The sequence below is a fragment of the Arabidopsis thaliana genome, chromosome 3, assembly GCF_000001735.4.
Source record: "Arabidopsis thaliana chromosome 3, partial sequence".
In the NCBI taxonomy this organism is placed as follows: Eukaryota; Viridiplantae; Streptophyta; class Magnoliopsida; order Brassicales; family Brassicaceae; genus Arabidopsis; species Arabidopsis thaliana.
Window position 1 is genome coordinate 9,646,213 of NC_003074.8, and position 25,189 is coordinate 9,671,401.

Sequence of the window (25,189 nt, forward strand, 5' to 3'; positions counted from 1 at the left end):
TATTCCATATCGTTGAATCCAGTATCTTTCCAGAAGAAAACAAAAAGATGAATATTGAGTTGATTACATAATCCAATATATTCTCACAACCACATGAATCCCAAGAACATAATCATATTTCTTTTTTTTTCTTAATAATTTTAGTTGGATTATTAATAATAAATAATATTTCAAAAAATAATAATTAGAATTTAAAGTTAAAGCAAAGCTCCGACTTGAAATGCATATTGATGCTCATCAGGAAAAGTCATAAGACTTTTTCCTGCATTACCTTTTTCTTCTCTCAACATTGAACCAATTCGAAGGGTTTAGAGTTTATTATTATCAAGTTTCAACAAAGAGAGTGTTCAAAGTTTTTTTTTTTTAAATATCCTATCGGCTGATCCGGTCAGTTTTGGTAGGAACGCACCAAGGTGCTACAGAGTGAATTTCCCCGATTCAAGTAGAATTGGGCCACCACACTGCCTGATCCGAGTTTGAGAGAGTTGAGAAAACATCGTCTTCTCGGTTAAACAATGTTGTTTTGTAAGGTTGGGTGGAAATTAAAGAATTGATTACTGTAAGAGTCAAAGATTTATTAAGAAAGAAAGAAACAGAAGATATAGTTTTATTTATCATAGTCGATACTACATTCTTTAGTACTATCATGAAAAGCTTATTTTACAGATTTAAATACTTCCTAGGAACAAGTACAAGCTCATTTTTCTTGCTGGCATTGAGTCCAGGAGATTCTTCCATGTCAATGTCTTCGACCACCATGCCTTCTGGTAATTTCCAGTCAAAATGGTACAAGAGATTGGCTAGACCAAACTCCACCATTGTTGTCCCCATGTACATGGCAGGACACATTCTCCTACCACTTCCAAATGGTAACAGCTCAAAGTTTTGTCCTTTTGCATCAATGTTACTGTTAACAAATCTCTCTGGAAGAAACTCCTCTGGATCTTTCCAAGTATCTGGATCACGCCCGATACCCCATACATTCACATAAAGTCTTGTCTTGGCTGGAATCGTGTAGCCGTTGATTTCAAATTCAGACATTACTTCTCTTGGAACTAGAAGTGGTGCTGGAGGATGTAGCCTCCATGTTTCATTGATCACCATTTTCAGGTAATGGAGTTGGTCTATGTCATCCAAGCAGATCATTGACTTGCCCCCAATTTGATTTCTGATTTCGGATTGAACTTTCTTCATTACTCGCGGGTTTCTCATAAGTTCTGTCATTGCCCATGTCATTGTTATAGCCGAAGTTCCAATGCCTCCAAGAAGAACATTCTGTAATAAGACCATTATAATCTTTAGGTATTATAATCCTACAATTGGAAAGCAAAGCTTTGTATAGTTACCATTAAGACTGCTTTGATATGGTTTCTTGTGAGCTTGCCATATCCAAGAACAGTTTCTTCTTTCTCCAACTTCAAGAGCAAGTCCACAAAATCCTCAACTCCTTCTTTGTTCCCCTGTTTATGTAGATCAAACATTTGTTCATAGAATGCGTCAAGACCTCTCACACTTCTCTCTCTCTGCCCTTGTAACCCCGTGAGCCAGTCGATGATCCAGCCGACATTTGGAAAATAATCCGAGGCAGAGAAGCTCCCCAAGAACAAAAATGCATCATGGATTAACTTGTCGAAGTTGTCACTATTAAGCACAGTTCCTTGGAAACTCACACCAAATGCTGCCTTGCATATCACGCCAACAGTTAAAGAAGCTAACTTCTCGCTCAAGTTAACCGGAGTTTTCTGAGCAGCTGATTCCGAGAATGAATTCATCAGTTTCTTGACTTCCTCTTCCCTGATGGGTTGAATCAAATGAACTTGTTTAGGACTGAAAAGCTCTTGCACACACATCCTCCTCAATTCTTTCCAGTAATCATTAAAAGGAGAGAAAACTATGTCCAAGTAGTTGTAAGAGAGCGCTCTTGGTCCTAAATAATCATATGACTTTTGTTTTAATCCTACGCACACAAACAAAATATATAAAAAAAATAGTAAGTGTTAAGTGAGAGTTACGGTACCTGCTAAGCTTGGACGGCTACAACAATTGAGGTCATGGATTTTCAGAGCTTGCTTTGCTGTTTCAGAAGAAGAGACAACAACCGTTGGGATACTTCCAAACTTCAAAAGCATTACAGGACCATATTTTTTGGAGAGACTCCATAGAGATTGATGTGGTAGCTCCCCAAGCTGATGCAAGTTTCCGATGATCGGAAAGCCCGGTGGAGACGGTGGTTTCCGTTGATGTTGCCGCCGCTTCTTGAGTCTTAAAGCGGCAAGAAGAAGACAAGAGAGAAAGAGAAGTGGGAGAAACCAAATAGTAGCCATTTGTTGATCTGATGACTGATGAAGGGACAACTATATGTTGAAGCTCAGTGTTGTCTTCAATTATTTCTGACACATCTTTATTACTAAACTTTTGAAAAGAAATAATAACTTAACTCAATTTGCATGTATAAATAATAATTTTAAGACGATTGTGGGTGACCTTGGACTATTTATATTTTTCTCTAGCGTTTTACGACGGAAAGAAAATAAATAATTGGCCAGAAAATCCGTTTTCAAAACGTGATTGTAAAATAAAACAATTTTTTAAAGTCTATTAAAGTCTTAGAAATATATATATTACCAAAAAAAACTGAACCTCATAGTTCATATTTGGCAGGACTATTCTTGTAATCTTACGTCCCAAAAATGTTGGTTAAATTTTTATTTGAGTAACTTTACAAAAAATAGTTTATTTGATTTACTATACATAAATACACATATAGATGAAGTTTTTGTACCAAAAAATTCAGGTGAGAAGAGATCATCAAATTAATCTATAGGTTTGATTGGTGACCTATAAAGAAATATAAGGAATGAAGAGGAACATGACTAAAAAAAAATAATAAAGAAAAAAAAAATAAAATAGAAATAAAGAGGAATGAGTGTAGTGGCAAAATAGAACAAATATTATTGTAAATGATAACCAAAACATACAAAATAATAACAAAAATTAAAAAATAAATAAATTATTTTTCTAAATAAAATATTAAACAAATTGAAAAAATTTATAAAAAGAACTACAAAACTACGTGAAACTAATATGGTAATTATAGTGAGTGGTCATTTGATTTTAGCTCTGTAATAATGAGTTCAAGCATAATTTGACAGTGCCTTTCCTTCCACACATACTATAATTGATGTATATAAGTAATCATGTTTGGCTTTAATATTTTTCATCCTACGTATATGCATTGACATTCAATAAGTAATTATGTTTACTACGTTATCATAAATTTAATTTTTAAGTTTTAATTAATAAATGTTTAATTTGTTTTTCTGTTTGTTCCTCATCAAATTTCGGAAGGAACAATTTTCTTCTTCGATTCCTCAAAAAATAAGGAATAAATAGGAATAGTGTACGATCCACATGTTATAATTTGGAAAAAAAATTACTGTTGAATGGTAAAGAAAAGAGGAACAATAAGGAACATGTTGTTCCTATCCATTCCTTTCCTAAAAAGTAGTCACCAATCGAAGCCTATCTTTCAATAGCATACCTTCTTGATTAATTGCTTCTATAAAAAAAATCAAGATCGTTTTAATTAATCTCTATATGTTTACAAAAATTAACAATTCTGAATTGTTAAAAGCATTATTTCAGAAGAAAAAGATGATGAATATAGAATTGGTTAGGTAATCCAAGATATTCTGACATTCACATGAATCACATGGATCACTAGATGCTATATGTCATCATATTTTCTTCTTCTTTGGTTTTTCCATAAAACCTTTAGTTGGATAAATAATAATTGGAAAAAAAAACATCACGATATTGTTTTCTAGTTAGCTACTTTTTTCTAAAATTTGAACTACCACCATAGAACATGGTATTTTATAATCTATACCATTCATGGGTCCTATGTGACTTAAAACGGTTAAAAACATATTAACAGTAAAAAAGCGCGGAAAATAGTACAACACTGTAAAAAAAAAAGTGGTAAGCAAAAGACATTCACAAACAAAACTTGGTTTTGATTGCAGCTAAAAATTCGGTTTGGATTGGTAACTTGTATCGTATGATGAATCAAGTGAATTAGTTTTATGGTCTCTACAAGTAATAATTTATTATCTTCTGTACAGTCACTTGAAAAGTAGTTAAGCATTAAGGGACATATTTTGGATACTTGTGTGTATCTACATTGTACAACAAATTGAAAAACAGAAGAAGAAAGAAACAGGTTATCTATTATGTTATCTATTATGCAACGTGATCATTGTGGCCAAACTAACGTCTACATCATTCGCAATACAAAAGAAACTTGAATCTATGATTCTGTTCATTGATGAACAAAACATAAGTGATGTAATAAAACTCTTAGTAAGATAGACAAGAATCACAGTACTTATTCGGCAGCCTCTTCCATCACATGTTCCGCGGTGATTGGAGCCACGGGGTAATAATGGTAATGTAGCTCGCCAACGTCGTCTCCAGAGAGTTTCGTCCATCCTTGCGGCCCAACGTGGTACACTGATCATACAGATTTAAGAAAGTTTAATACAAAATTTAAAGGAAAAGGATCACAAGATGATGATGTATTGGCAGAAGAAGTAAGGATTGATCTTTACCGCTAGCAACTCCACCACTAGCTCCATCACGGAATGTAGCATGGTAGATGGATCTCCTTGCTAACTCTGAGGCTTCTTCAACCGACATATCGAATTTGTATCTGTTAACAAAAAAAGAACCATAAGATTGAGTGGTTATAATAGTAAAGCAAGATCTAGTTTTGGTTTGGGCTTTGACTAAAAGAGAAGTAGGGCAATGATGATATCTTGAAATAGATACGTACCCGCTGTCCAGAACACCATAAGCGTATGGTGAACCTGAACCGACAGAGAATCTGTCTCCCTTAAGCCGTCCTCCTTCGTTGTCAACATAGTACAATCCAGGGCCCTATTTCAAAAAAGATTACAATTTTAGCATCTCGACTTTCGCTTTGGTGAGTGAAACTACAGACCGAGAAGGAAATAACAGTTAGGATATAAAGTTTAGGGTACTGACTGTTTCATCCCATCCAGCAATCATTGTGCCAACAGAAAGTCCCATTCCACGATATGAATAGAGCATGTTAGCAAGAAGCTTTGAAGCTCCTGAAACAGAGATTCTCCTTTTGTTTGCCAGCTCATGTAGACGGCACTATGATACACAAATAAAACACTCTCTATCAGGGTCATAGTTTCAACATAATCCAGATTTGGTATACAAGTTAGCAATCAAACTATTAGGATAAAACTGGGACTAGATTTTGGATACAAGAAATCAACGAAACCATTTGTATGCCCTTGAATACAACAACTCAAAACAAAAAGATTGATGCATAATGATATATAAATGTTTAGTTCACAGTACTGAGAAGCTAAAGCCACCACACCACGCAGAAAAATACATTACTAAAATTGAAAGAGACACACGTTCTTAGGTCACCAAACAGATAATAAAGACTATTCTTATTCCAGGAAACAGACGGATACAAAACGTTTTTAAGTCTCTAACAAATGACTCAACAGCTTTCGGATATCAATACATTAGCTATATGAAGTTATGAACAAAGGGAAGGTAAGAAGTAACCGGATTGCCACAGCAAGGAAGATAACTGATAGACCCAATCATCAATTCAGAAAGCTAACAAAAACTAACGTTAGGGTACCTTAATTCCCAGATTTCTGTGCCAGAATTGACAATCAGCAGCACCACCAGCCATTGTACCAAGCATATAAGGATTAATTTCAATAATCTTCTTCACAGATTGCGACGCTGAATGGAAAAACACAAACAAAACATCAGCAATCACAGAAATTTCTCCTTTCTTTTACTGTACAGTATCACTGGCCAACACAACAAAGATTAGAAATTTCTATAACAAGAATCTAACTCATTCTCCATTTTTAGGATCCTTTAGAGAGCTCACAACTAAAACACAAACAGAAATCTGAAATAAACATAACAAAAGAGAAACATACAGATATATCCTCCCATGCTAGCTCGAGAATCAGCAGCTACCATAACACCTTCCTTAAAGATAAACGCAAGTGTAGTTGTACCCTTTGCAGGCTTCACCATCTCCACAGCTTTTTTCTGAAACCCATCAAACTAAAAAACCAACAACAAACAAAAGCAACATATCACAATCAAATAAAAGCAAAATCAAAGTATATTGGAATCCGAAAGAACTCTAATTTCGTAACTAAAACTCACATCAGTGGTACGAGGAAGATCAAACGAAGGTGCAGACGAAAACCCATCAAGCATCTCACTGTTTGATCCAAAGCCAATCACAGGCATAGTTGTCTCCAATCCACTAGTGTCAAGCTTCATTGTCAAATTTCTACAGAATCATCGAATACCCACAATTATTCAATAAAATTATGCAAAATCATGAAGCTTGAGAGGTACCCAAATCAGGGTATTAACAAAAAGAGCTTCCTTTCACAATTCAAATCGGATCTAGCACGAGATTACTTTTGTACGTGTGTGTATAAACCATAAACCCTAATACTTCATTGTAAAGTCAAAGTAACGACAATTAGGGGCCTGAGACATACCTGAAGAGCGAAATCGAGTAGAAAATTAACGAAGCAGAAGAATGTGTGAGAATTGGAGAAAAGAGAAGCAAATTATGGAGGGATGTTTCTTGAGCTCTGGGCAAACCGAATGCGAACGGGGCAAGATATGGGCGATCGGGTCGGGTTGAATCATTTCGGGTCATACCGCTTAAGTTTAAAGACAGAACAGTGTTCATTATGTTGGGCTTCATGGGCCATTATTGGCCTTTTCTTCTTTTTTTTTTTTTTTAATTTCCTTGGTTATATGAATATTAGGTATATAACTTTTTATTAATCATTTGTTATTCAAATAAATTTAGTAAGACAAGTCAAAATATTTGGATCAAATTTATCAGGTATTATTCGTTTATTATTTTATTTTATTAGTTGGAATAAAGTGTTATTTTAATCAAATTTTTATGGATTTTACATTGGACTTTAACAGATTTTAAAATGTTTATGGTTAAACATACAAGAGAAATTGCCTCATATAGCACCATATCAAGATTTTTGGTTCATATCTAAAAGTTAAAAAATTTAATGTTAATGTTTGGTTTTAAAATCAACAAGGCATTCCAAATCCTATGTGCATTCAAAATTAATAAACACCTCCTTAAACTTAAATATTAGATAGTATTCTTCTCTTTCCGTGTGAAATTTATAAAGTTAAAAGTCTTAAAACAGCCTCTTAAGTTTGGAACATTCTAGTTTACAAAAACTAACGACGCAATTAAAAAATGATTAAACAATTAACGATTCTTGTAGACTTGTAATACCAATAAATACAGAAGATTAATTATTTCTAACAGTGGCAAAAAAAGGTAAAAGAAAAAAAATGAGCAAACGCAATTGCAAAATCGCTAGCGTTTGGTATTGCATCTTCTAGCTCGCATAGCTCCTAAAGGAGGACCATTCAATGAAACGCTGCAATGAGTATGCAACTTATAAGAGTACCTAAACAATGGTCCTATATGCGAACGTGCATGAAACATTCCTCTCAGGTTCAACAAAACCGGACCTGTTTCAATCTGACGCTGCAGCTCCCGGCTCTGCGTTGCCTGAAGCTGGACCTGACTGCTCACAAGATGAACATTCGCAAACATTGACGTTTTCTTAGGAACCTTGAAAGGTTCAATGTATTGAGTTGCTATGAGTGTGTTGTAATAGTAAAGCTCGAATGTCACATAGCTAAACTCCACACTACTTTTCTTGCTTGGGTTTGTGACGTTTGCTAAAATGGTTAGATCACCGTTTAGAAGAAAACCCATGTCGAGATAAGCAGCGTTTAGGTTAGCAGCTGAGATGTCGACGTAAGGTGAGCGAGGACGGTAGACGAGGTAAACGATTAGGATGATAAGACCGCCGAGAATAAGAATGACCCAGAATATTGCACAGCAAAATGCAGCTGACCATGTCATTGCGTTTGTCTCTCTTGAGGGTGGTGGTAACCGTGGGCCACGGCGGTGATGCGGGGATGGTGTTGGAGCGGTTCTCCATGGACTTGGTTTGGGTATTGGAGGTAATGTTGATCCATAACCCCCTCCGTTGCGTTGTGGTGCTTGTGGTGGTGGAGGTCGTTGTTGTTGATTATCTTCAGGGCTTAATAGCAATGGTCTTTTCGATGAGTTTTGAGTTTTTCGTGGTGGAAGTCTCTCCTCTGGGCTTAATGGTACAGGTATTACAGAATGTTTCGGTTCTTGGATTGGATTTTCACGGTGGCGACCACGAGTCTTGATTAGGATTCCTGGTGGAGCTACTGGGTGAGGTTGCGTGGTTTTGTGGTGCGATTTTTTTGGGTGCGGAATGGGCGGGATGTGTGGTTGGTTCGAAGATGTTTGTGAGGTAGAAGCACCACCGCTTTTGAGATGTGGATTCTGCGATGGAATTCGCGCAAAATGAGGGTTAGTTTCATGGTGATGATGATGAGACATTTAGATGAAGAAGCTAAAAAGCATCAAAGGAAACTAAGTTAAGTAAGACTTGAGATGAAAGAATGAGAACAGAGAGATTTTGAACTGTTTTAAGTTTCTAAATGAGATAGAGAGAGGGAGAGAATAACTTGGTGACAAGTTCAAGTAAGGATTCTTTGTTGTAGAAAACAAAATAAAGAAGGAAAGTGATAGCACGAAGCAAGTAATCTTTGTTGTAGATTCCTTGCACTAAAATTAAAATCAGTTTCTAATCTCATGAAAAAGTATAAAAACATTCTCTGTATCTTTTTCTCATTCAAAAGTTTTTTTAAGAAAATTGTAATTACTCGGTCCAATTTATCTAAAACCCAAATAAAAAGATCTCGATTTTAGGAGAGACAGGGTTAAGGACTTACAGTAACAGTCATGAATATGTCAATCTTTCTACTTCAGCTCACTCCAGGGGAAAGATGTTGATTCTCAGAGCAACTTACGAAAACTTGTCGAATATGTCAGTAAACTATGAACATGTTAAGATATGTCTCCCATAGATCAAGAAGGCCGCAGATTAGTTAGCGCAAATCTGATGCGAAACACGTTGCTTCTGCAGGTAGATACTCTGTTCTCTGCTCAATTTCTGCAGCATCAAACATGAAACCAACTCTGCAATGCCGGTTACTGCAAACGTTGACAAAGACAACTACCAATCGAGCCTGACCAAACAGATACTAGTAAAAAAGCTGGAAGCAAACTGAAAACTAAACCCATACAAAAGGTATTTTCCACGATCTTCGGTGCAATTGTTCTTCCTATATCTCTTATCCCCATTCTTTGGCATGGCATGGTATATAGTAACATGAATATACATAAAATGAAAGTGTAAACGCCTGGAAAGAGCTAACCTACGCTTTACACGCGAAGAAAGCAGAACAATCTCAGAGTAATCATGGCCGGAACAAGAAACACAATTCAAGCACAGAGACCCACAGAACACAGTCATACAGAGTGCAGGAGAAGCAACGCACTTGCCCTGAAACAACTTTCAATACATGTACTCCTAAGATCTGATGTTCTTTCTCAAGATCATTGAAAACTTACGAAAGAGAAGCCATAGAGTAAACAACTAATCAAATCCAAAATTCCAATTCCACATTGATTCAACTCATCAAAAGTTCAAAATGTAAAACTGTGTTATATCACACACAGATACTAGTACTGATCAACATAGCAGCACTCTTGCTTCACCTCAGCTCTCATAAACCTCTGCAAAGAATAACAATAAGAAATACGCAAGATCTTACTAAACTAAACAACACCATTAAAACCCTAAAAAATGTGAAGCTTTTGAGAAAAATCAGAAAACATTACCTGACTTTCTTGATGAGGATTGATTGGAGTTTTCGAGCAAAGTCAATGGATTTGATTCTGCGTTCAAGATTCTTCCTAGCGAGAACCTTCTTCTCCGAATTCTTAATGTGATGAGTCTGAGTCCCTTTGATCAGCCTCTCCATTCCACTCGATTGCATCTTCTTCTGCAAAATCGTCAGTGCCTTGTCTAAATCATTGGAGAACACCTTCACTCTTATCCCTCGCTCTTGCTGCAACTGCTGGTTTAGACTCGGACGAGTCACCAACCCCGTAACTCGCTTCGCTATCGTGTTCATCTCTTTTACTTGTTTTCTGAAAAAGTATGTTTCTGAAAACGTAAATGAGATTGACGAGAGACAGTGATAGGATCTGAATTCGACTTACCGGTCGGAATCTCGCCGGAGAGAATCAAAGAGCCAATTTGAGTGATGATGGAGAATGTCTAGGTTAAAAAAGAGGCGATGGAGGAAATGAGATAAAAACCAGAGAATTTACTAATATAGGGGTGGTTATGTAAGTTTTATGAGATATAGGGATGTTTTTGTAAATATCCTTAAATCTAATCTTCTGTTTGATTCAGAGAGTATTGACTTTAAAGAAGAACATTCAAGCCTTTCAAAAAAAAAAAGCTTCTTTAATTTCTCTCTCTCTCTGTGGAGTGTTCGAATCTCCAAGCTCTCTCTCAAATGGCAGCGTCCACATAGTAGAGCTGAAGAAGCACTGTATCTATCTACAGAGAAAGTGAAGAGGAAGAAAAGGAAGAGAGGATATAGAAATTAAGCTGGCGACTTTTAGTCCGAGGCGAGCAATGGCAGAGTTACGGCACTCGAGCTCTCTCGGTAGCCGATCTTCTTCTTCTCCGTTACGTGCCGCCGGAGATGAGGATTCTTCATCGCCTCATGTACACGATCACTCTCCTAACGGCGGAGACGACGAAGATGGTCGCCCACGTCATCCTTCTAGAGATCGAGACCGTCCGATCTGGTTTCACTCTTTGTTTCCTTTCTTCGGTGATGATCCTAGGGTTTCTCCTCAGAAGAATAAAATCTCGCTTCTATTGATTTTGATTCTCGCTATTGCTAGCTTGATCTCAGTTTATGGGATTATTAATCACTTGGTAAGTCTCTTCCTTCGATCTAGGAATTGAGATCTTCAAGGCTCTATGTTCTAACTGTGGAATCGATTTGGAAAAGTATTTAGCTTTGTTTTGAGTAAAGGGGTTTGTTTATTTAGGTGGATTTGGATTGACATTGTTCTCAGACTAAGATTGCTTCTATGTCTATCTTCTGCAGAATGCTCCTTATTTATGTAAAAAAGATGGGATTGTGCTAAACTGTCCTCATGTAAGTGTTTGAAAACTTTGGTTATGTGTTTTGTTGAATGCATAAGCTTTGAATCCTGTAAATTTAATTGTGTGTTGGTTTGCATTTGTAAGGTAAAAGAGTCACCTTCTCCTTGGGAGAATCCTTTATCTGCAACAACTTCTTGGAAGCCTTGTGCTGAGCGGCGGATTGGTGGAATCTCAGGTATTGAAGGGCTAGAGCATTGTCATTTTCATTGTCATGTGTTATTTTTTTTTTTTATTTTTTTTTTTTCGTCGAAACACATTGTCATGTGTTATTGATCTGTCTTTTCGTGAAAGTTCAAGTCTTTTTCCTTGGTTAGCTTATTAGATTGTGTCAACTGTTTTTTTCAGATCTTCCTCCTGAGAATGAAACAAATGGCTATGTATTCATTCATGCTGAAGGTGGTTTGAATCAGCAGCGAATTGCTGTATGTATCTTCCAACTTTTATCTCTTTTTCTTCTCGCCATTATCCAATCATGGATCAATGTCTAAATGGCTGTTGTTCTTCTTGCCATCGTCCAATCTTGAATTCATGCCCTTTTGTTTCCAGATCTGCAACGCAGTAGCTGTTGCCAAGATTATGAATGCAACACTGATTCTACCAGTACTGAAGCAGGACCAAATATGGAAAGACACAACGTAAAATCATATTCAGATATTGATTTCATTTCATCTTGAATTACTTCTCTATTTTCTTTTTGGTTTACTGAGCTTGTTAACTTTCTTTTGCAGAAAATTTGAAGACATTTTTGATGTAGATCATTTCATTGATTACTTGAAGGATGATGTCCGAATTGTTCGAGACATACCTGACTGGTTCACTGACAAAGCAGAGCTATTCTCTAGTATAAGGTTTGCTTGTCAACTCATTATTTGTTGATGATGTACTTGTTGGACGATTTCAAAAGTTAGCTTGTGGAATTATGGCGTCACTGGGTGCTCCTTGTGTATATCTCTGATTTAAAAATCGATCTGTATTTTTTAATCAGATATGATGTTGACCAAGTTATTTATTTATCTTCTGCAGAAGAACAGTCAAAAACATTCCCAAATATGCAGCAGCCCAATTTTATATTGACAATGTTTTACCTCGGATAAAGGAGAAGAAGATAATGGCCTTGAAGCCTTTTGTCGATCGACTTGGGTATAACCAATATTCCTATAGTTTAGTGCTCAGATTTTGGAAATCGTCTTATAAACAATGAATGATTTATTCTTGTGATGCTGGAAATTTTTTCAGGTATGACAATGTACCTCAAGAAATCAACAGATTACGATGCCGTGTAAATTATCATGCTCTCAAATTTCTTCCAGAGATAGAGCAGATGGCTGATTCACTTGTTTCTAGAATGAGAAATCGCACTGGAAATCCAAATCCATATATGTATGCCATATCAGAGATTCGACTTTGTTATAACTTAGGACCATATGCATTATATCAACTTAAAACTATACCCATGTCTCTTGTATAGGGCTCTTCATCTTAGATTCGAGAAAGGAATGGTTGGTCTATCGTTCTGTGATTTTGTGGGGACAAGGGAAGAGAAAGTTAAAATGGCAGAATACAGACAAAAGGAATGGCCTCGGCGTTTCAAGGTGACATTTATAAGCAGTTGTCAACTTCTTTTGGTGGCTAAACAACCTCAACCGCTACCTTAATGAAATTTCTTGACATATATTGCAGAATGGTTCCCATCTCTGGCAGCTCGCCTTGCAGAAGCGCAAAGAAGGTCGATGCCCTCTTGAGCCAGGAGAAGTTGCTGTGATCCTACGTGCAATGGGCTATCCAAAAGAAACACAAATCTATGTTGCATCTGGTCAAGTCTATGGCGGTCAAAACCGTATGGCTCCACTAAGAAACATGTTCCCAAATTTGGTAAGCACAACACCGGACTCTTATAATTCTTTGATGAATCAGCACAAACTTGTCTCTCACATTAACTGTCCTTTGAATCAGGTAACAAAGGAGGATTTAGCAGGCAAAGAGGAACTAACAACGTTTAGAAAACACGTTACAAGTCTTGCGGCTCTAGATTTCTTGGTGTGCTTGAAATCAGATGTATTTGTGATGACACACGGTGGAAACTTTGCAAAACTGATCATCGGAGCGCGTAGATATATGGGGCATCGCCAGAAATCAATCAAACCGGATAAAGGGTTGATGTCGAAATCATTTGGGGATCCTTACATGGGATGGGCAACTTTTGTGGAAGATGTAGTTGTAACCCATCAAACACGAACCGGTTTACCTGAAGAAACTTTCCCTAACTATGATCTTTGGGAAAATCCTCTCACTCCATGCATGTGTAAAGCTTGATGATGATGCTTTTGTTTGGTCTTGGATTTTGTCTGATGAGGAGCAACAAACTATAGAGATTCGTAGTTTTCTTCTTCTTCTTCTTCTTTTTTGACCTTTCAAATCTTTGAAGTCTTCATTTACCATCTTTGTAATCATTTTGATATTATGTAAAGTTCCTAGTGATGAAAAAAAAGTTTCTTTTTTATATTAAATTTGATCAAATTGATGCACTAAACTTTAATTAAAAGAAAATTAGCTCAACGGTTACTAATCCAATTCTTAATTTTTTGTCACGCTCTCTAATAGTACCCGCCATTAACACAACCATTGCGTGTTGTCTTCTCTCTTACTCTCAGGTTCTCAACAACAAAAGAGGAAAACAAAATCAGAAGCTATCGTAATCAGTTCTCATCTCTATGACCGGACTATCCGTAGAGAAAACCGGGTCGACCCGGTCCACTGTCTTCTTCATCATCTTTAATCTATCCATTTTTAGGTACTCCGCTTCACTGGGTTTTTGAATTTGATTTTGGTTTTTGAGTGGGTGGTGTTTGAGTGATCGATCAATCACAAAAGTTTCGTCTTTTTCAGTTTATCGATTGAAGCAAGGTCGAGGCAACAACATGCTAGCTTTCCTCCAAGAGGATGGAATTCGTACGATTCCTTTTGTTGGACTATCTCTGAAGCTGAGTTCTTGCAGAGTGCTGAAATTGTTTCTAAGCGTCTTCTTCCTCATGGTTATCAGGTAATTGTGAGTTTCTTTATCCTTTAGAATGTAAAAGTTTAGGTTTTTAATTGCTTGTGTTTGTGTGTGTTGATTTGGATACAGTATGTTGTGGTGGATTACCTTTGGTATAGAAAGAAAGTTGAAGGAGCTTATGTGGATTCTCTTGGGTTTGATGTGATTGATGAATGGGGAAGATTGCATCCTGATCCAGGTAGATGGCCATCTTCTAGAGGCGGTAAAGGTTTCACTGAAGTTGCTGAGAAAGTTCATAGAATGGGTTTGAAGTTTGGGATTCATGTTATGGGAGGAATCAGCACACAAGCTTATAACGCAAATAGTCTCGTTATGGATAGTGTTAAGGTATTGAGTTGATTGATTCTTTCTGAGTTTATGAAGTTTGTTTGGAAGTTATCAACAAGTGAATCTTTTAATGGTTGAAGGGAGGTGCTTATGAAGAATCAGGTAGACAGTGGCGAGCGAAAGATATTGGGATCAAGGAGAGGGCTTGTGTTTGGATGTCGCATGGGTTCATGAGTGTGAATACCAAGTTAGGTGCAGGAAAAGCATTCTTGAGGTCTCTTTATCGTCAATATGCAGAATGGGGCGTTGATTTCAGTAAGAGAATCGACTTCATTTCCGTAACCTTCTTTAACTTTATTCGATATATGATTATCTCAATCTTGTCTCACTTTCTTGGTCTTTAGTAAAACATGACTGCGTATTTGGCACTGACTTCAATATAGAGGAGATAACTTATGTGTCAGAGGTACATATTTGTGATAACTACCAATCTTCTGGTTAAAGTCAGAGGTACATAGAGATGAAACATTGTTCTTATTTGTCGCAGGTTCTAAAGGAGCTTGATCGGCCTGTTTTGTACTCCATATCTCCAGGGACGAGTGTGACACCTACAATGGCTAAAGAAGTTAGCCAATTGGTTAACATGTATAGAATAACGGGTGATGATTGGGACACATGGAAAGATGTCACGGCACATTTTGATATCTCGAGGTCAGGTTTCAAGCTGAAAAATACTCTTGCCAAGTTTTTACCTTTCTTTGATGTCATATAATTTTCATTCTTCCAGAGATTTATCTGCTTCTAGTATGATTGGTGCACGAGGGTTACAAGGAAAATCATGGCCTGATCTAGATATGTTACCTCTTGGATGGCTTACTGATCAAGGTTTGACTTAAAAATCTTGAAATTTCAATTCTGTATATGGTTCCAATGAACATTTGTCTTTTTTATAATGTTTGGTAAAGGTTCAAATGTTGGACCTCATCGAGCGTGTAATCTAAATCTTGAAGAACAGAAGTCACAGGTATACCACAAGCTTTGGACCTCATCTAAGGATCCTAGTTTATTAGTAACCTTCTCAACCACAAGTTCAAATTTCTTATGCTTTTTATATTGCTTACTCAGATGACATTGTGGTCCATCGCAAAGTCCCCTCTCATGTTTGGAGGTGATGTGAGAAATCTCGATGCCACTACTTATAATCTGATCACAAATCCTACACTGCTGGAAATAAACTCTTATAGCTCTAACAACAAGGAGGTGTGTAAAAATCATAACACTTTAATCTTCAAGTTCAAACTCATATCCGTATTTTGAAACTCCAAACTTCTGTCATCAAACTCTGTCTGTTTCGTTATTTACAGTTTCCTTACATCACCGCGACAAGAGTTTCTAGGAATAAGCACAAAGGCTATCCTCATCATCCAACGGGCAAGAACATTTCAACTAAGCATGCTTTTGGTCTCACTAGCTGCAAAGAACAAAAAGCCAACACTTGGTTCATTGTAGACAAGAACCGTGGACAAATTTGTTGGAACCAACACTCTAGTGAAAAATTAGAGAAGCCATTTTGCTTATACAACAGAAAAGCTCTTCTAGCTTCGTAAGATTTTTTATTCAACTGTTTCTTTCTCCCACTTTACATTTCACAAACTGCCCTTAGCCGATTAATCTGCTTCGTTTTGGTGCAGCGATAAGAAGTTAAAACACAACCAGCTTTACCAAGGTAAGCTTCATTTGCATACAAATGATAAAGCACAGTCTTGTTTAGCAGCTTCCTCGCAGCAAAAGCTCACTTCGAAAGATTATAGTCAAGGTGCTTTATCACCTTGCAAACTAGATGCAAACCAGGTATAGTTAATGATTTTCGATATCTCTCGCTTATTACCTTAATATCTTATCTTGAATTCCATACTTTTACTTAATGTTACACGCGCTATAACTTCAGATGTGGGAGCTCCACAGTAATGGAACACTGGAAAACAGTTATTCCGGTCTTTGCGCTGTGTTAAATCCAGTGAAAGGTTTGTTCTTTTCAGATCAACTAACTTCTCCTCTCTTTTCTTCGACATACCCTTTTCTAATCCTTGGCATTGTCACCCATCTTGCAGCAGCCGAAGCTAGCTCCAATGGCGTTCGTTCTTGGATTGCCACGGGAAGAAGAGGAGAAGTATACGTTGCGTTTTTCAACTTAAATCAGGAGAAGACAAAGATATCAGCCAAGATATCTGACATTGCCACGGCTCTTAGAGGCAAGAAGAATCTTGTAGGAGCTTCGTGTACGAGCCACGAGCTATGGAGCGGCAAAGATTTCGGACCAACAAAAGATTCAGTATCGATTCAAGTCGAACCTCATGGTCCTGCTCTGTTTGTTCTTCATTGTAGCAACGCCTGACTATATCAGATCAACAGGCATTTCTTTTACCTTCTCACGTCTTTTCTCATCGTAGTAATGTTTCATCTTTAGTCTATAAAACTCTTGTGTAATCGAAAGTCGAAACATACAAAGTAACGAATAAAAAAAATGCAAGTATCAACTTAGATAAGTAAAAGAAATAACGTATATCAAAATAAACCACAACTTATAAAAACTCTTAATAATTAATTAAGACTAAAACCCTAAATATAATCTCTAAAATATTTTAAGAAAAAAAAACAAAAACCAAACACAAAGACCTAAGATTGATAGTTAATACTTATCATGATCCTTCTGTTCTTTCAAGTTTCATTGAAATATGTAGGGATCCCTTTTCCTCAAGACATCGATCACTGTTCAAAAGGACTAGACTTGCCTTACGATAGATCTTCTCGTGGCTGTTAGGCAACCCAATCTTAGCCCGACCCATCACAACAACTCCATGGGAGGTTCCCGGATCTTTCCTCGACGATAATCCTAGCAATTCTACGTAAAGATAACTTGCATGAGAATCTAACCGAATCATTACTTCTTTGTTAAACTTCAACTTGTCACCATGATAAACCTTTATCACTTGTGTTTGGTCTCGTTCTTCAGGGTCTGTATATAGCACAACTACGTACTTCTTAAAGCCCTCGTAACGTTTCAGAAGAGTTTTGTCATCGCTTGCGAATGCTCCTACCCTCACGATTAAATCTGTTGTTTCGTCTTCATTAATTTTTCTTTTCCCTTTGCTAATCATTAGTCTTCGTTTCTTCGCCGCTGCTTGCCCCAAGTTCTTCATCATCTCTAGAGAACAAAGTGAATTAAGATTTGGAGTTTTAGGGTTTTATATACAATTATTTCCTCTTTTTTCTAGGGTTTATTCTAAATATGTTTTTCCTTTTTTCTTTGCATGGTGATAATGATGAAATTATATACTCCCTCTGTTTCTGAATATTTGTATTTTAAGGGTTTTACACACAAATTAATAAAACATACAAATCTCATTTAATTTATCTCTTACCTAGAAAAACATCATTAATTACAACTAATCTAACCAATAAAAAAATATGATGTAAAATATAATTGGTTAAAAACTATTAAATATATTTAATGTTTGCATAGAAAAGTGAAAACAACACTTATATTGAAAAAAATAAAAAACTTTTAAACTACACTTAATTAGAAACAGAGGGAGTATATGAAAATTGGTCAAGTCTCTCCACATAAATGACATATCATCACACAACAAAGTGACATATGTCATTCGATGTTTTTTAAATTAATAAAACTAATAAAATTAAATAAGCAAATTAAATATATCATCAATTCTACTCTTAATTGATTTCTCCAAAATAAAAATAAAAAATAAAATTATGTAAACAAATTAAGTACTACTTTCATTATACTCTTTTTATTTTATTAATTTTTTATCATCAATAATCATGACTAATTTTTTTATTGTGTTGTAATTGTTTGCTACCTAACCTCTTATTAGTTTAGTAATTTAATTTTGAGTATTTGATAACCTTGACATTCAAGTTTTTTCAAATAATAAACCTTCAAAATATTAGACCTACCAAATAATGTAATACACGATCATTTCTCTTATATTGATATATGCAATGACAGACGATATAAAAGTATTGACTTTAATGATACTTTAATTTTTGCATTCTTTTTATTCTTTTCATATGAATACTCTTGAAATCTTGTTCAGTTTATATCAATTCTATATATTTAATCATGAGCCTATAACATAGTTGTTGGAGTATTATATCTAGAAAATAAATAAAACCATAAATAGTTTATTTATAATCAAGTTGAACAATTTTCAAATTATCCAAGACACGATCATTTCTCTAATATTGATATATGCAATGACAAAAGATCCAAAAGTGTTGACTTCAATGACATTCAATTTTTGCTATCTTTTTATCTTTTTGTACGAATACTCTTCAGATCTTTTTCAGTTGATGTCAATCGAAACTTTAATCATGAGTCTGTCACAATGTTGTTGAAGTACATAAAACAAGGAATTGATTTATTTATAATCAAGTTAGGAAAATTTTAAACCACAAAAATTACATAGTTACACAGAATTGTATCAAAATATCATTATTGTTGTTATATGTATTCATGAAGTGAAAAAATATTAAAATCTTACAAATAATCAGCTTTATACACACAAATATATAAATTGATATTTCAAGTCACAAATGAATCTAACCATAAAAATTGTAACTACATATTATAGATCTAATTTTATTAACAATACAAGAATAAACAAATAGTAAATATAAATTAGCATAAAGAACAATCAATGTAATTTTTTTTTAACAATTTTCATAACAACGCTAGGGTAATCATCTAGTTAGAATTGATTTAGTTATGAATTATGATGTGTGATTTGGTGAGTGTAAGTCACTCGCTTCTCATGTAAACTATAATATATTGAATCTCCTCTCTCTTCTCTTTTTCGCAACTTTCACAGAGAGGTAGTTTTTGATGTTTGCCGGCCGGAATATTTTCCGGTGAATAGCCGTCCCGAGTGGCTCGGACTTCTGCCCGGTATCTTTCAGCTTTGATAGTGGAGATAGCCGGTTTACGTCTGGCAAACCCAATTTCTATGAATGGTTTTGGCCGGGTTTTTATCTTTTCTCGCCGTCGATCGGTTTATACCGATTGCTTTTCACTTTTATTTCAATAATTTCTACAGATCTGAGTTAGGAATTGATTTTTAGGTACTAGATCCTAAAAATTAATAATTCTGGCTTGTGATTTTGGAAACCTCGATTTGCAGGAAATCTATCAAGCGGTTATTTCTTGGTTGAAAGATTGAAGAATATTCCGATGCATATTACCATTCCCTTATGTTGTGTTCTTTAGGAGTTCCGTTCAGTGTTATTTCGGTGGTAAACAAAAAAATTTCGTGCGATGTTTCGACGATATTTTCTTCACCGGATTCTGGGCTTCTCGACGGCAAGGTTGATGTCGTTAAATTTCTGATGATGACTTATCGGCATGTGTTACAGTTGAATTCTAAAGTCAACACGTGTTTTCGGATAAGAGTCCAACGTTAAGAATCTTTTTGCTGTACATGTTACTCTAATGGGCTATTGTTGGGCTCCAATTTTCTTGCTGCACAATCGTTGTAGGCTTTAAGTCTTGTATCTTTTGTTTAATAAAATTCACTTGGGAAAAAAAAAAAAAGTCACTCGCTTCTACAGCGCGTGATGGCTTGTTTCTCCACCCATCTCTCCTTCGTTGAGAAGCATGCACCAAAAAAAAAAAAAGGCTTCAAAGAGAATAAATCCCAAAAAATTTCAATCTTTACGCAAAAGGAATAAACATTTCTGTGACGGTTTCAAGGTTTCATCGGAACCCTAGATCTAATACTTTTTCCCGATTTGAATTTGCGATTTCAGATCTGAGAGAATTAGTCAAATTCTGAAATTTCAAAATTGATGTCGAAAGCTTGGGGTGGAATTGGAATTGGAGCTTGGGCTGATGAAGCAGAGCGTGCCGATGAAGAACAAGCGGCGGAAGCTACTGCTGCGACGGCGGATACACAGAGTTTTCCTAGCCTGAGAGAGGCTGCTGCTGCGACTGCGACTAGTGGTAAGTCTAGGAAGATGAAGAAGATGAGTTTATCTGAGTTTACTACAGGTGCTTATACAGCACCTGGAGGTAGAAACTCTGTTGGATTGACTCAGCAAGAGATTCTTCAATTACCTACTGGTCCTAGACAACGTTCCGAGGAGGAAATGCAACCTGGTCGTTTAGGCGGTGGGTTTTCATCTTATGGTGGTCGTTCTGGTGGAAGAATTGGGAGAGATCGAGATGATTCTGATGGCTCTTGGAGTGGTGGTGGTGGTGGTGGTGGAAGGAGACCTTATGGTGGTGGATTTGATGATGATAGGAGGGGGAATCAGTCTAGGGTTTCGGATTTTCCTCAACCTTCTAGAGCTGATGAGGTTGATGATTGGGGGAAAGAGAAGAAACCACTTCCTTCTTTTGATCAAGGACGACAAGGTCGTTACAGTGGCGATGGTGGTGGTTTTGGAGGTGGTGGAAGTGGTTTTGGAGGCGGTGGTGGTGGTGGAGGTGGAGGGTTATCTAGAGCTGATGATGTTGATAATTGGGGTGCAGGGAAAAGGCAAGCACCGGTTAGATCATCTACGTTTGGGTCGAGTTTTGGTGATTCAGGTCAGGAAGAACGTCGTCGTTTGGTTTTGGAACCAAGAAAGGTTGAGTCAGGAGGAAGTGAGACTCCACCTGTTGTTGAGAAGACGAGTAAGCCGAATCCATTTGGGGCAGCTAGACCGAGGGAGGATGTTTTGGCGGAGAAAGGTTTGGATTGGAAGAAGATTGACTCAGAGATTGAGGCTAAGAAAGGAAGTTCTCAAACGAGTAGGCCAACGAGTGCACATTCTAGTAGACCTTCTAGTGCTCAATCTAACAGGTCTGAGAGTTCAGGATTGAATAATGTGGTGAAACCGAGACCAAAGGTGAATCCTTTTGGCGATGCAAAGCCTCGAGAAGTGTTGTTAGAGGAACAAGGGAAGGATTGGCGTAAGATGGATTTGGAACTCGAGCATCGCAGGGTTGACAGGTCCTTATTCATTTGGATTATTTTAATTTTCACTGAGGATTGTGGATCTTTTCCAATTCTATCTTTCTGTGGTATTTGAATGTTACTTTATTTAATGATCCCATCATGCTGCATGTTGATTTTCTGCTTGACCAATGCTTCAATCAGAAAGTTAAGAATTTTGAAGAAATATTTAAGTGCTTGATACATTATGCCACAGGAGTCAATCTTTATGTAGTTGGATAAATTTTGGAGGTTTAAATGTCTGGAACTGAGAACCTAAAGTAGTTTGCCATGTATGCTTTAGGTTTCACATCCCTAGTGGCTGTTATTTGATGAGCTTCTTTGTATTTAGTGATAAAGTTTTCATGGTTATTAAGTGTCTATGAGTTCCAGATCTCGCCGCATGATGCGAAGTTCTGAAAATGTGTGATACTCTGTTTCAGTTCTTTGTCATATTTATGCTCTTTTTACATCGGTGATTGTTTTTAGTATGTCATTTATATTTTTTCTATCAGTGCATTGATTGAGTTTCAGAGCCTGTGTTAGATAGCTTATGCTTGTTTCTCTTGGGTATTTCCTTATGTTTGTGCATGATATAATCTCCATCTTGATTTTGAGATGCATCTTGTGTGATCCTTATGTTATGAACTCTGTGATGCTTCTTTTTTAGCTTTATGACAATCGGCTATTGATCTGAGTGTTGTGAAAAATCAACTTTTCCAGGCCTGAAACAGAAGAAGAGAAGATGTTGAAAGAAGAGATTGAAGAGCTAAGGAAAAAACTCGAGAAGGAATCCGTTGCTCCAGAGATCAAGGAATCTGATCAAGAACCTGGCAGTAATAATAATCACAATGATTTACCAGAAATAATACGTGGGAAAGAGAAAGATCTGGAAATACTAACCCGTGAATTGGACGACAAAGTCAGGTTCAGGCAGAAACCAGTTGAGAGGCCCGGGTCTGGTGCAGGTAGAACCGGAACATATTCAGAAAGAACACATTCCCGGGCTGGCTCAATTGATGAAACCAGGAGTTTTGAATCTACAGAGAGACCCAGATCACGTGGTGCCGTCGATGCCTGGGTTAGACCAGCCAATGAGCAGCGAAGAAACTTTCAAGGAACCAAAGAGCGCGGATTCTTCAGCAACAGGTTAGTCCCGGGGATTAGTATCTAAATGACTAAATCTCTTTAGAAGTCTAGAGATTTATGCAGTTGGTACAATAGATGCATTTAGGCTCATCATATCTTTAAGTTTAACCAAATTTGGTGAATCGATGTTATACTAATTTCTAAATCTCGGGTTTTCGACAGGTCTTCCTCTAGGGAAGGATGGTAAGAAGAAAACGAAGAACAACCAAATGTGGGATATCTTTAACTACTACTACACAGTTCCCAGATTTTGAAGAAGACTTAGAGCAGCGTTAATTTCATTAATAAAATATTCATAAAAAACCCTAATCTTTGTTCTTTTTTTGTTGGTCCATCTTCGGAATCGGAGCTTTGTTGTTTCGTTTTGGTCTTCTCTACTCAGCGAAGGCGTGTCTCAAGAGAATGTGTCTCTTCTTGTTATTATATTGTTAGACATTTTCGAATGTTGATTGTTATATTTTTTGTAGCTATTCCTGGAGTCTCTCATCTCCTTTTGATGTATTTTGTTAACACAATTATTTGCCAGTAACCCTATTTGTATTGGAACAACAAGAAAGACAAAAACGAAATTGTTTAGCATACAACAAGAAGAAAAAAACACAAAACTAATTGCTTACACATACTTCCCTCTATACTTAGGTTTTGGATCTTTGAAGGCTTTGGAATCAGTGTCAATCTGAGAAGAATCAATGGGTTTGAATATAGAGGAGTGAATATTACCATCCTCTAACCACTTAAGATGATTCTCTCTAAACTCTAAATGCATTAAACGAGCAGCTTCTTCAACCTCTTCACTATAAGGCTCTACTTTCACCATCGTTAGCAGAACCCGACTGTACCGCGAGCTCAGGATCTGTTCAGATACAGCTACTAACTTGAAACACGGGTGCTCCGGGAACTTAACCTCGCTGCCAGTCTCATCTCTCAAAACCGGGAAGAAAAAGACGAGCCTGCCTTTCATCACCAACATTCTTGCAGCAAGATGAAGTAGATCATGAACACACTCCACTAGACTATATGCACCAGTGGATGGAATGTGATCTGTTCTTTTGTCATCAGGGACAGTGTAAGGATCCACTGTTCCTCTAAGGATTTTCCTACCACCGGATTTACGTCCACCAGCACGAACCCCGTAAGGTGGATCGCAGATAATTGCATCAAAGATCTGGACCAATAGATACATAAGACATAAACTCAGTGATCTCTCTACTCAATATACCAAAGATAATAATGAAAGAACTGAGATATAGAGCATTACCTCCTTTAGCCCCGATCGCCAAGGAGGAACGTTATTATCCATTCTAAGTAAAGCTACCGGCATTGGTAATCCATACTGCATAAGTATTAACAGATGTAAGAACCAGTGATATCGAAAGAAACATAACAATAGAAGTCACACACTCATACTAACCTGTTTGAAATTGCTCCAAACATTACAATCTGGACCACGTCCATCACGCACTACTCTGATATCGATATCTGCACCCTAATACAACAACTCTTTTATCAGTTCGAGATTCAGAAACCACAAAAGGAAATCAATAAACTAAGGGAAAGGTTGCAAACCATTGTCATTGCGCCAAAGCGTGCAGCAGAAACAAGAATGCTCCCAGTACCAACAAAAGGATCATACACAAGTTTTCCCGAAGTAGCTTTCGCTTGATTAGCCATTAAGAAAGCCATTTCAGCATCCATAGCAGTTGGACCAAGGTAAGTACGAGATTTCAACTGAAATGTAGGTAAAAGCTTCCTATCAGCAAAACCAACCTCCCTCCCAAAAAATATCCTTCTCTGTAGAATAGGTTGAAGTCCATTGTTCTCTTCAGATTCAATCATTTCCATTAGAAAAAAGTTATGATCTGGGTTCTTCAAGTTAACACGACCCTGCAACAACCAAATCACCAAAGAATCAAAACAATGAAGATAAACACCAAAAGAGATTGAAACAAGAAAGTGGAATCAGACCTCAAATGGTATATAAGTAAACGACTGGATTCGATCTTTCTGCTCGTCAAAAGTTAAAGCCTTTCCAAAAGTTTCAACAGAGATTCTAAAAGTTGAATCAGAAGTGAGAAATGGAAGCTTTCGAGAATCAGGGTAGCTTTGAATCGAGTCTTTAAGCTCTTCATAACAAGTTCCTTCACCCCAAAGCTCATACATTCCTTTCACCAATATGCTTCGTTTAGCAATGTTACGAGCGATTTCTTCAGATGAAAGTTGAACGAAATGGAATGGAGTATCGTTATGGTGATTTTCAGGTAGACGCCATTGGAGAGACTCATTCTCTGCAATCTCTTCTCCGAAGAGTTCAGCTAAAGCTTCCACTTCTGGCTTTCTGAAGTCTAATAGCCTGTGATAGAAGACACACAGAAACCACATCTCTCTCTCTCTCTCTTTCCCCTGAAACGAAAACCCTAATTTGACAACAGAACTGAGAAAGAAGACGAAGACGGAGAAGGAAGAAACGAAGAACGACGGCGACTAAAACCTTTTCTTCAAAACCCTTA

At 36.8% G+C, this 25,189-nt stretch overlaps 11 protein-coding genes across 15 annotated transcripts; 5 read left to right on the top strand and 6 right to left on the bottom strand.

Moving 5' to 3' along the window:
- Positions 1-571: 571 nt before the first annotated feature.
- On the bottom strand, positions 572-2,446 carry CYP71B37 (cytochrome P450, family 71, subfamily B, polypeptide 37). The gene is made up of 3 exons (NM_113540.5): positions 2,018-2,446; positions 1,347-1,927; positions 572-1,275 (listed from the first exon to the last, which is right to left on the bottom strand). Exons 1-3 carry the CDS (start codon positions 2,322-2,324, stop codon positions 661-663), a joined length of 1,503 nt encoding a protein of 500 aa, NP_189264.3. The 5' UTR covers positions 2,325-2,446; the 3' UTR covers positions 572-660.
- Positions 2,447-4,103: 1,657 nt separating this feature from the next.
- Positions 4,104-6,724, bottom strand: AT3G26340 (N-terminal nucleophile aminohydrolases (Ntn hydrolases) superfamily protein). The gene is made up of 8 exons (NM_113541.4): positions 6,588-6,724; positions 6,241-6,370; positions 6,006-6,135; positions 5,693-5,799; positions 5,047-5,181; positions 4,835-4,938; positions 4,611-4,711; positions 4,104-4,512 (listed from the first exon to the last, which is right to left on the bottom strand). The coding sequence occupies exons 2-8, from the start codon at positions 6,358-6,360 to the stop codon at positions 4,388-4,390; spliced, it is 822 nt and encodes a 273-aa protein (NP_189265.1). The 5' UTR covers positions 6,361-6,370; positions 6,588-6,724; the 3' UTR covers positions 4,104-4,387.
- A 723-nt stretch (positions 6,725-7,447) lies between these two features.
- AT3G26350 (proline-rich receptor-like kinase) lies at positions 7,448-9,283 on the bottom strand (the record flags this gene model as incomplete). Of its 2 annotated transcripts, NM_001338797.1 has the most annotated exons (2): positions 7,448-8,461; positions 8,914-9,283. In NM_001338797.1, the coding sequence occupies 2 exons, from the start codon at positions 8,923-8,925 to the stop codon at positions 7,448-7,450; spliced, it is 1,026 nt and encodes a 341-aa protein (NP_001326521.1). The 2 variants fall into 2 exon arrangements, with proteins under 2 accessions (NP_001326521.1, NP_189266.1); NM_113542.1 differs by lacking the exon at positions 8,914-9,283 and having other exon boundaries at positions 7,448-8,518.
- AT3G26355 (uncharacterized protein) lies at positions 8,263-8,326 on the top strand (the record flags this gene model as incomplete). Its single annotated transcript, NM_001349593.1, has 1 exon — positions 8,263-8,326. The coding sequence occupies exon 1, from the start codon at positions 8,273-8,275 to the stop codon at positions 8,324-8,326; it is 54 nt and encodes a 17-aa protein (NP_001336526.1). The 5' UTR covers positions 8,263-8,272.
- Positions 9,284-9,286: 3 nt separating the features above from the next.
- AT3G26360 (Ribosomal protein S21 family protein) lies at positions 9,287-10,333 on the bottom strand. 2 transcript variants are annotated; one of them, NM_113543.5, is made up of 3 exons: positions 10,250-10,333; positions 9,866-10,177; positions 9,287-9,760 (listed from the first exon to the last, which is right to left on the bottom strand). In NM_113543.5, the coding sequence occupies exons 2-3, from the start codon at positions 10,159-10,161 to the stop codon at positions 9,751-9,753; spliced, it is 306 nt and encodes a 101-aa protein (NP_189267.4). In that variant the 5' UTR covers positions 10,162-10,177; positions 10,250-10,333; the 3' UTR covers positions 9,287-9,750. The 2 variants fall into 2 exon arrangements, with proteins under 2 accessions (NP_189267.4, NP_001327804.1); NM_001338798.1 differs by having other exon boundaries at positions 9,866-10,333.
- Positions 10,334-10,467: 134 nt separating this feature from the next.
- On the top strand, positions 10,468-13,733 carry AT3G26370 (O-fucosyltransferase family protein). 2 transcript variants are annotated; one of them, NM_113544.5, is made up of 11 exons: positions 10,468-10,982; positions 11,158-11,208; positions 11,301-11,391; positions 11,562-11,638; positions 11,763-11,851; positions 11,945-12,064; positions 12,240-12,356; positions 12,453-12,596; positions 12,685-12,808; positions 12,897-13,088; positions 13,170-13,733. In NM_113544.5, exons 1-11 carry the CDS (start codon positions 10,674-10,676, stop codon positions 13,527-13,529), a joined length of 1,674 nt encoding a protein of 557 aa, NP_566791.2. In that variant the 5' UTR covers positions 10,468-10,673; the 3' UTR covers positions 13,530-13,733. The 2 variants fall into 2 exon arrangements, with proteins under 2 accessions (NP_566791.2, NP_001326591.1); NM_001338799.1 differs by having other exon boundaries at positions 12,685-13,088.
- Positions 13,734-13,793: 60 nt separating this feature from the next.
- On the top strand, positions 13,794-17,113 carry AT3G26380 (Melibiase family protein). Of its 2 annotated transcripts, NM_113545.4 has the most exons (13): positions 13,794-14,007; positions 14,103-14,256; positions 14,341-14,598; positions 14,679-14,853; positions 14,943-15,004; positions 15,086-15,249; positions 15,326-15,423; positions 15,504-15,562; positions 15,664-15,798; positions 15,903-16,141; positions 16,230-16,389; positions 16,487-16,562; positions 16,650-17,113. In NM_113545.4, the coding sequence occupies exons 1-13, from the start codon at positions 13,928-13,930 to the stop codon at positions 16,931-16,933; spliced, it is 1,944 nt and encodes a 647-aa protein (NP_189269.2). In that variant the 5' UTR covers positions 13,794-13,927; the 3' UTR covers positions 16,934-17,113. The 2 variants fall into 2 exon arrangements, with proteins under 2 accessions (NP_189269.2, NP_001327884.1); NM_001338800.1 differs by lacking the exons at positions 16,230-16,389; positions 16,487-16,562; positions 16,650-17,113 and having other exon boundaries at positions 13,826-14,007; positions 15,903-16,197.
- Positions 17,114-17,237: 124 nt separating this feature from the next.
- Positions 17,238-17,738, bottom strand: AT3G26390 (uncharacterized protein; the record flags this gene model as incomplete). The annotated part of the gene is made up of 1 exon (NM_113546.1): positions 17,238-17,738. The coding sequence occupies one exon, from the start codon at positions 17,736-17,738 to the stop codon at positions 17,238-17,240; it is 501 nt and encodes a 166-aa protein (NP_189270.1).
- Positions 17,739-19,335: 1,597 nt separating this feature from the next.
- AT3G26395 (uncharacterized protein) lies at positions 19,336-20,095 on the top strand. The gene is made up of 2 exons (NM_001338801.1): positions 19,336-19,507; positions 19,826-20,095. The coding sequence occupies exon 2, from the start codon at positions 19,945-19,947 to the stop codon at positions 20,017-20,019; it is 75 nt and encodes a 24-aa protein (NP_001326681.1). The 5' UTR covers positions 19,336-19,507; positions 19,826-19,944; the 3' UTR covers positions 20,020-20,095.
- A 141-nt stretch (positions 20,096-20,236) lies between these two features.
- EIF4B1 (eukaryotic translation initiation factor 4B1) lies at positions 20,237-23,214 on the top strand. The gene is made up of 3 exons (NM_113547.2): positions 20,237-21,551; positions 22,257-22,682; positions 22,845-23,214. The coding sequence occupies exons 1-3, from the start codon at positions 20,404-20,406 to the stop codon at positions 22,867-22,869; spliced, it is 1,599 nt and encodes a 532-aa protein (NP_189271.1). The 5' UTR covers positions 20,237-20,403; the 3' UTR covers positions 22,870-23,214.
- TRM11 (tRNA modification 11 protein) lies at positions 23,203-25,136 on the bottom strand. Its single transcript, NM_113548.5, has 5 exons — positions 24,648-25,136; positions 24,249-24,566; positions 24,094-24,168; positions 23,941-24,015; positions 23,203-23,847 (listed from the first exon to the last, which is right to left on the bottom strand). Exons 1-5 carry the CDS (start codon positions 25,059-25,061, stop codon positions 23,296-23,298), a joined length of 1,434 nt encoding a protein of 477 aa, NP_566792.1. The 5' UTR covers positions 25,062-25,136; the 3' UTR covers positions 23,203-23,295.
- Between the last annotated feature and the right edge of the window lie 53 nt (positions 25,137-25,189).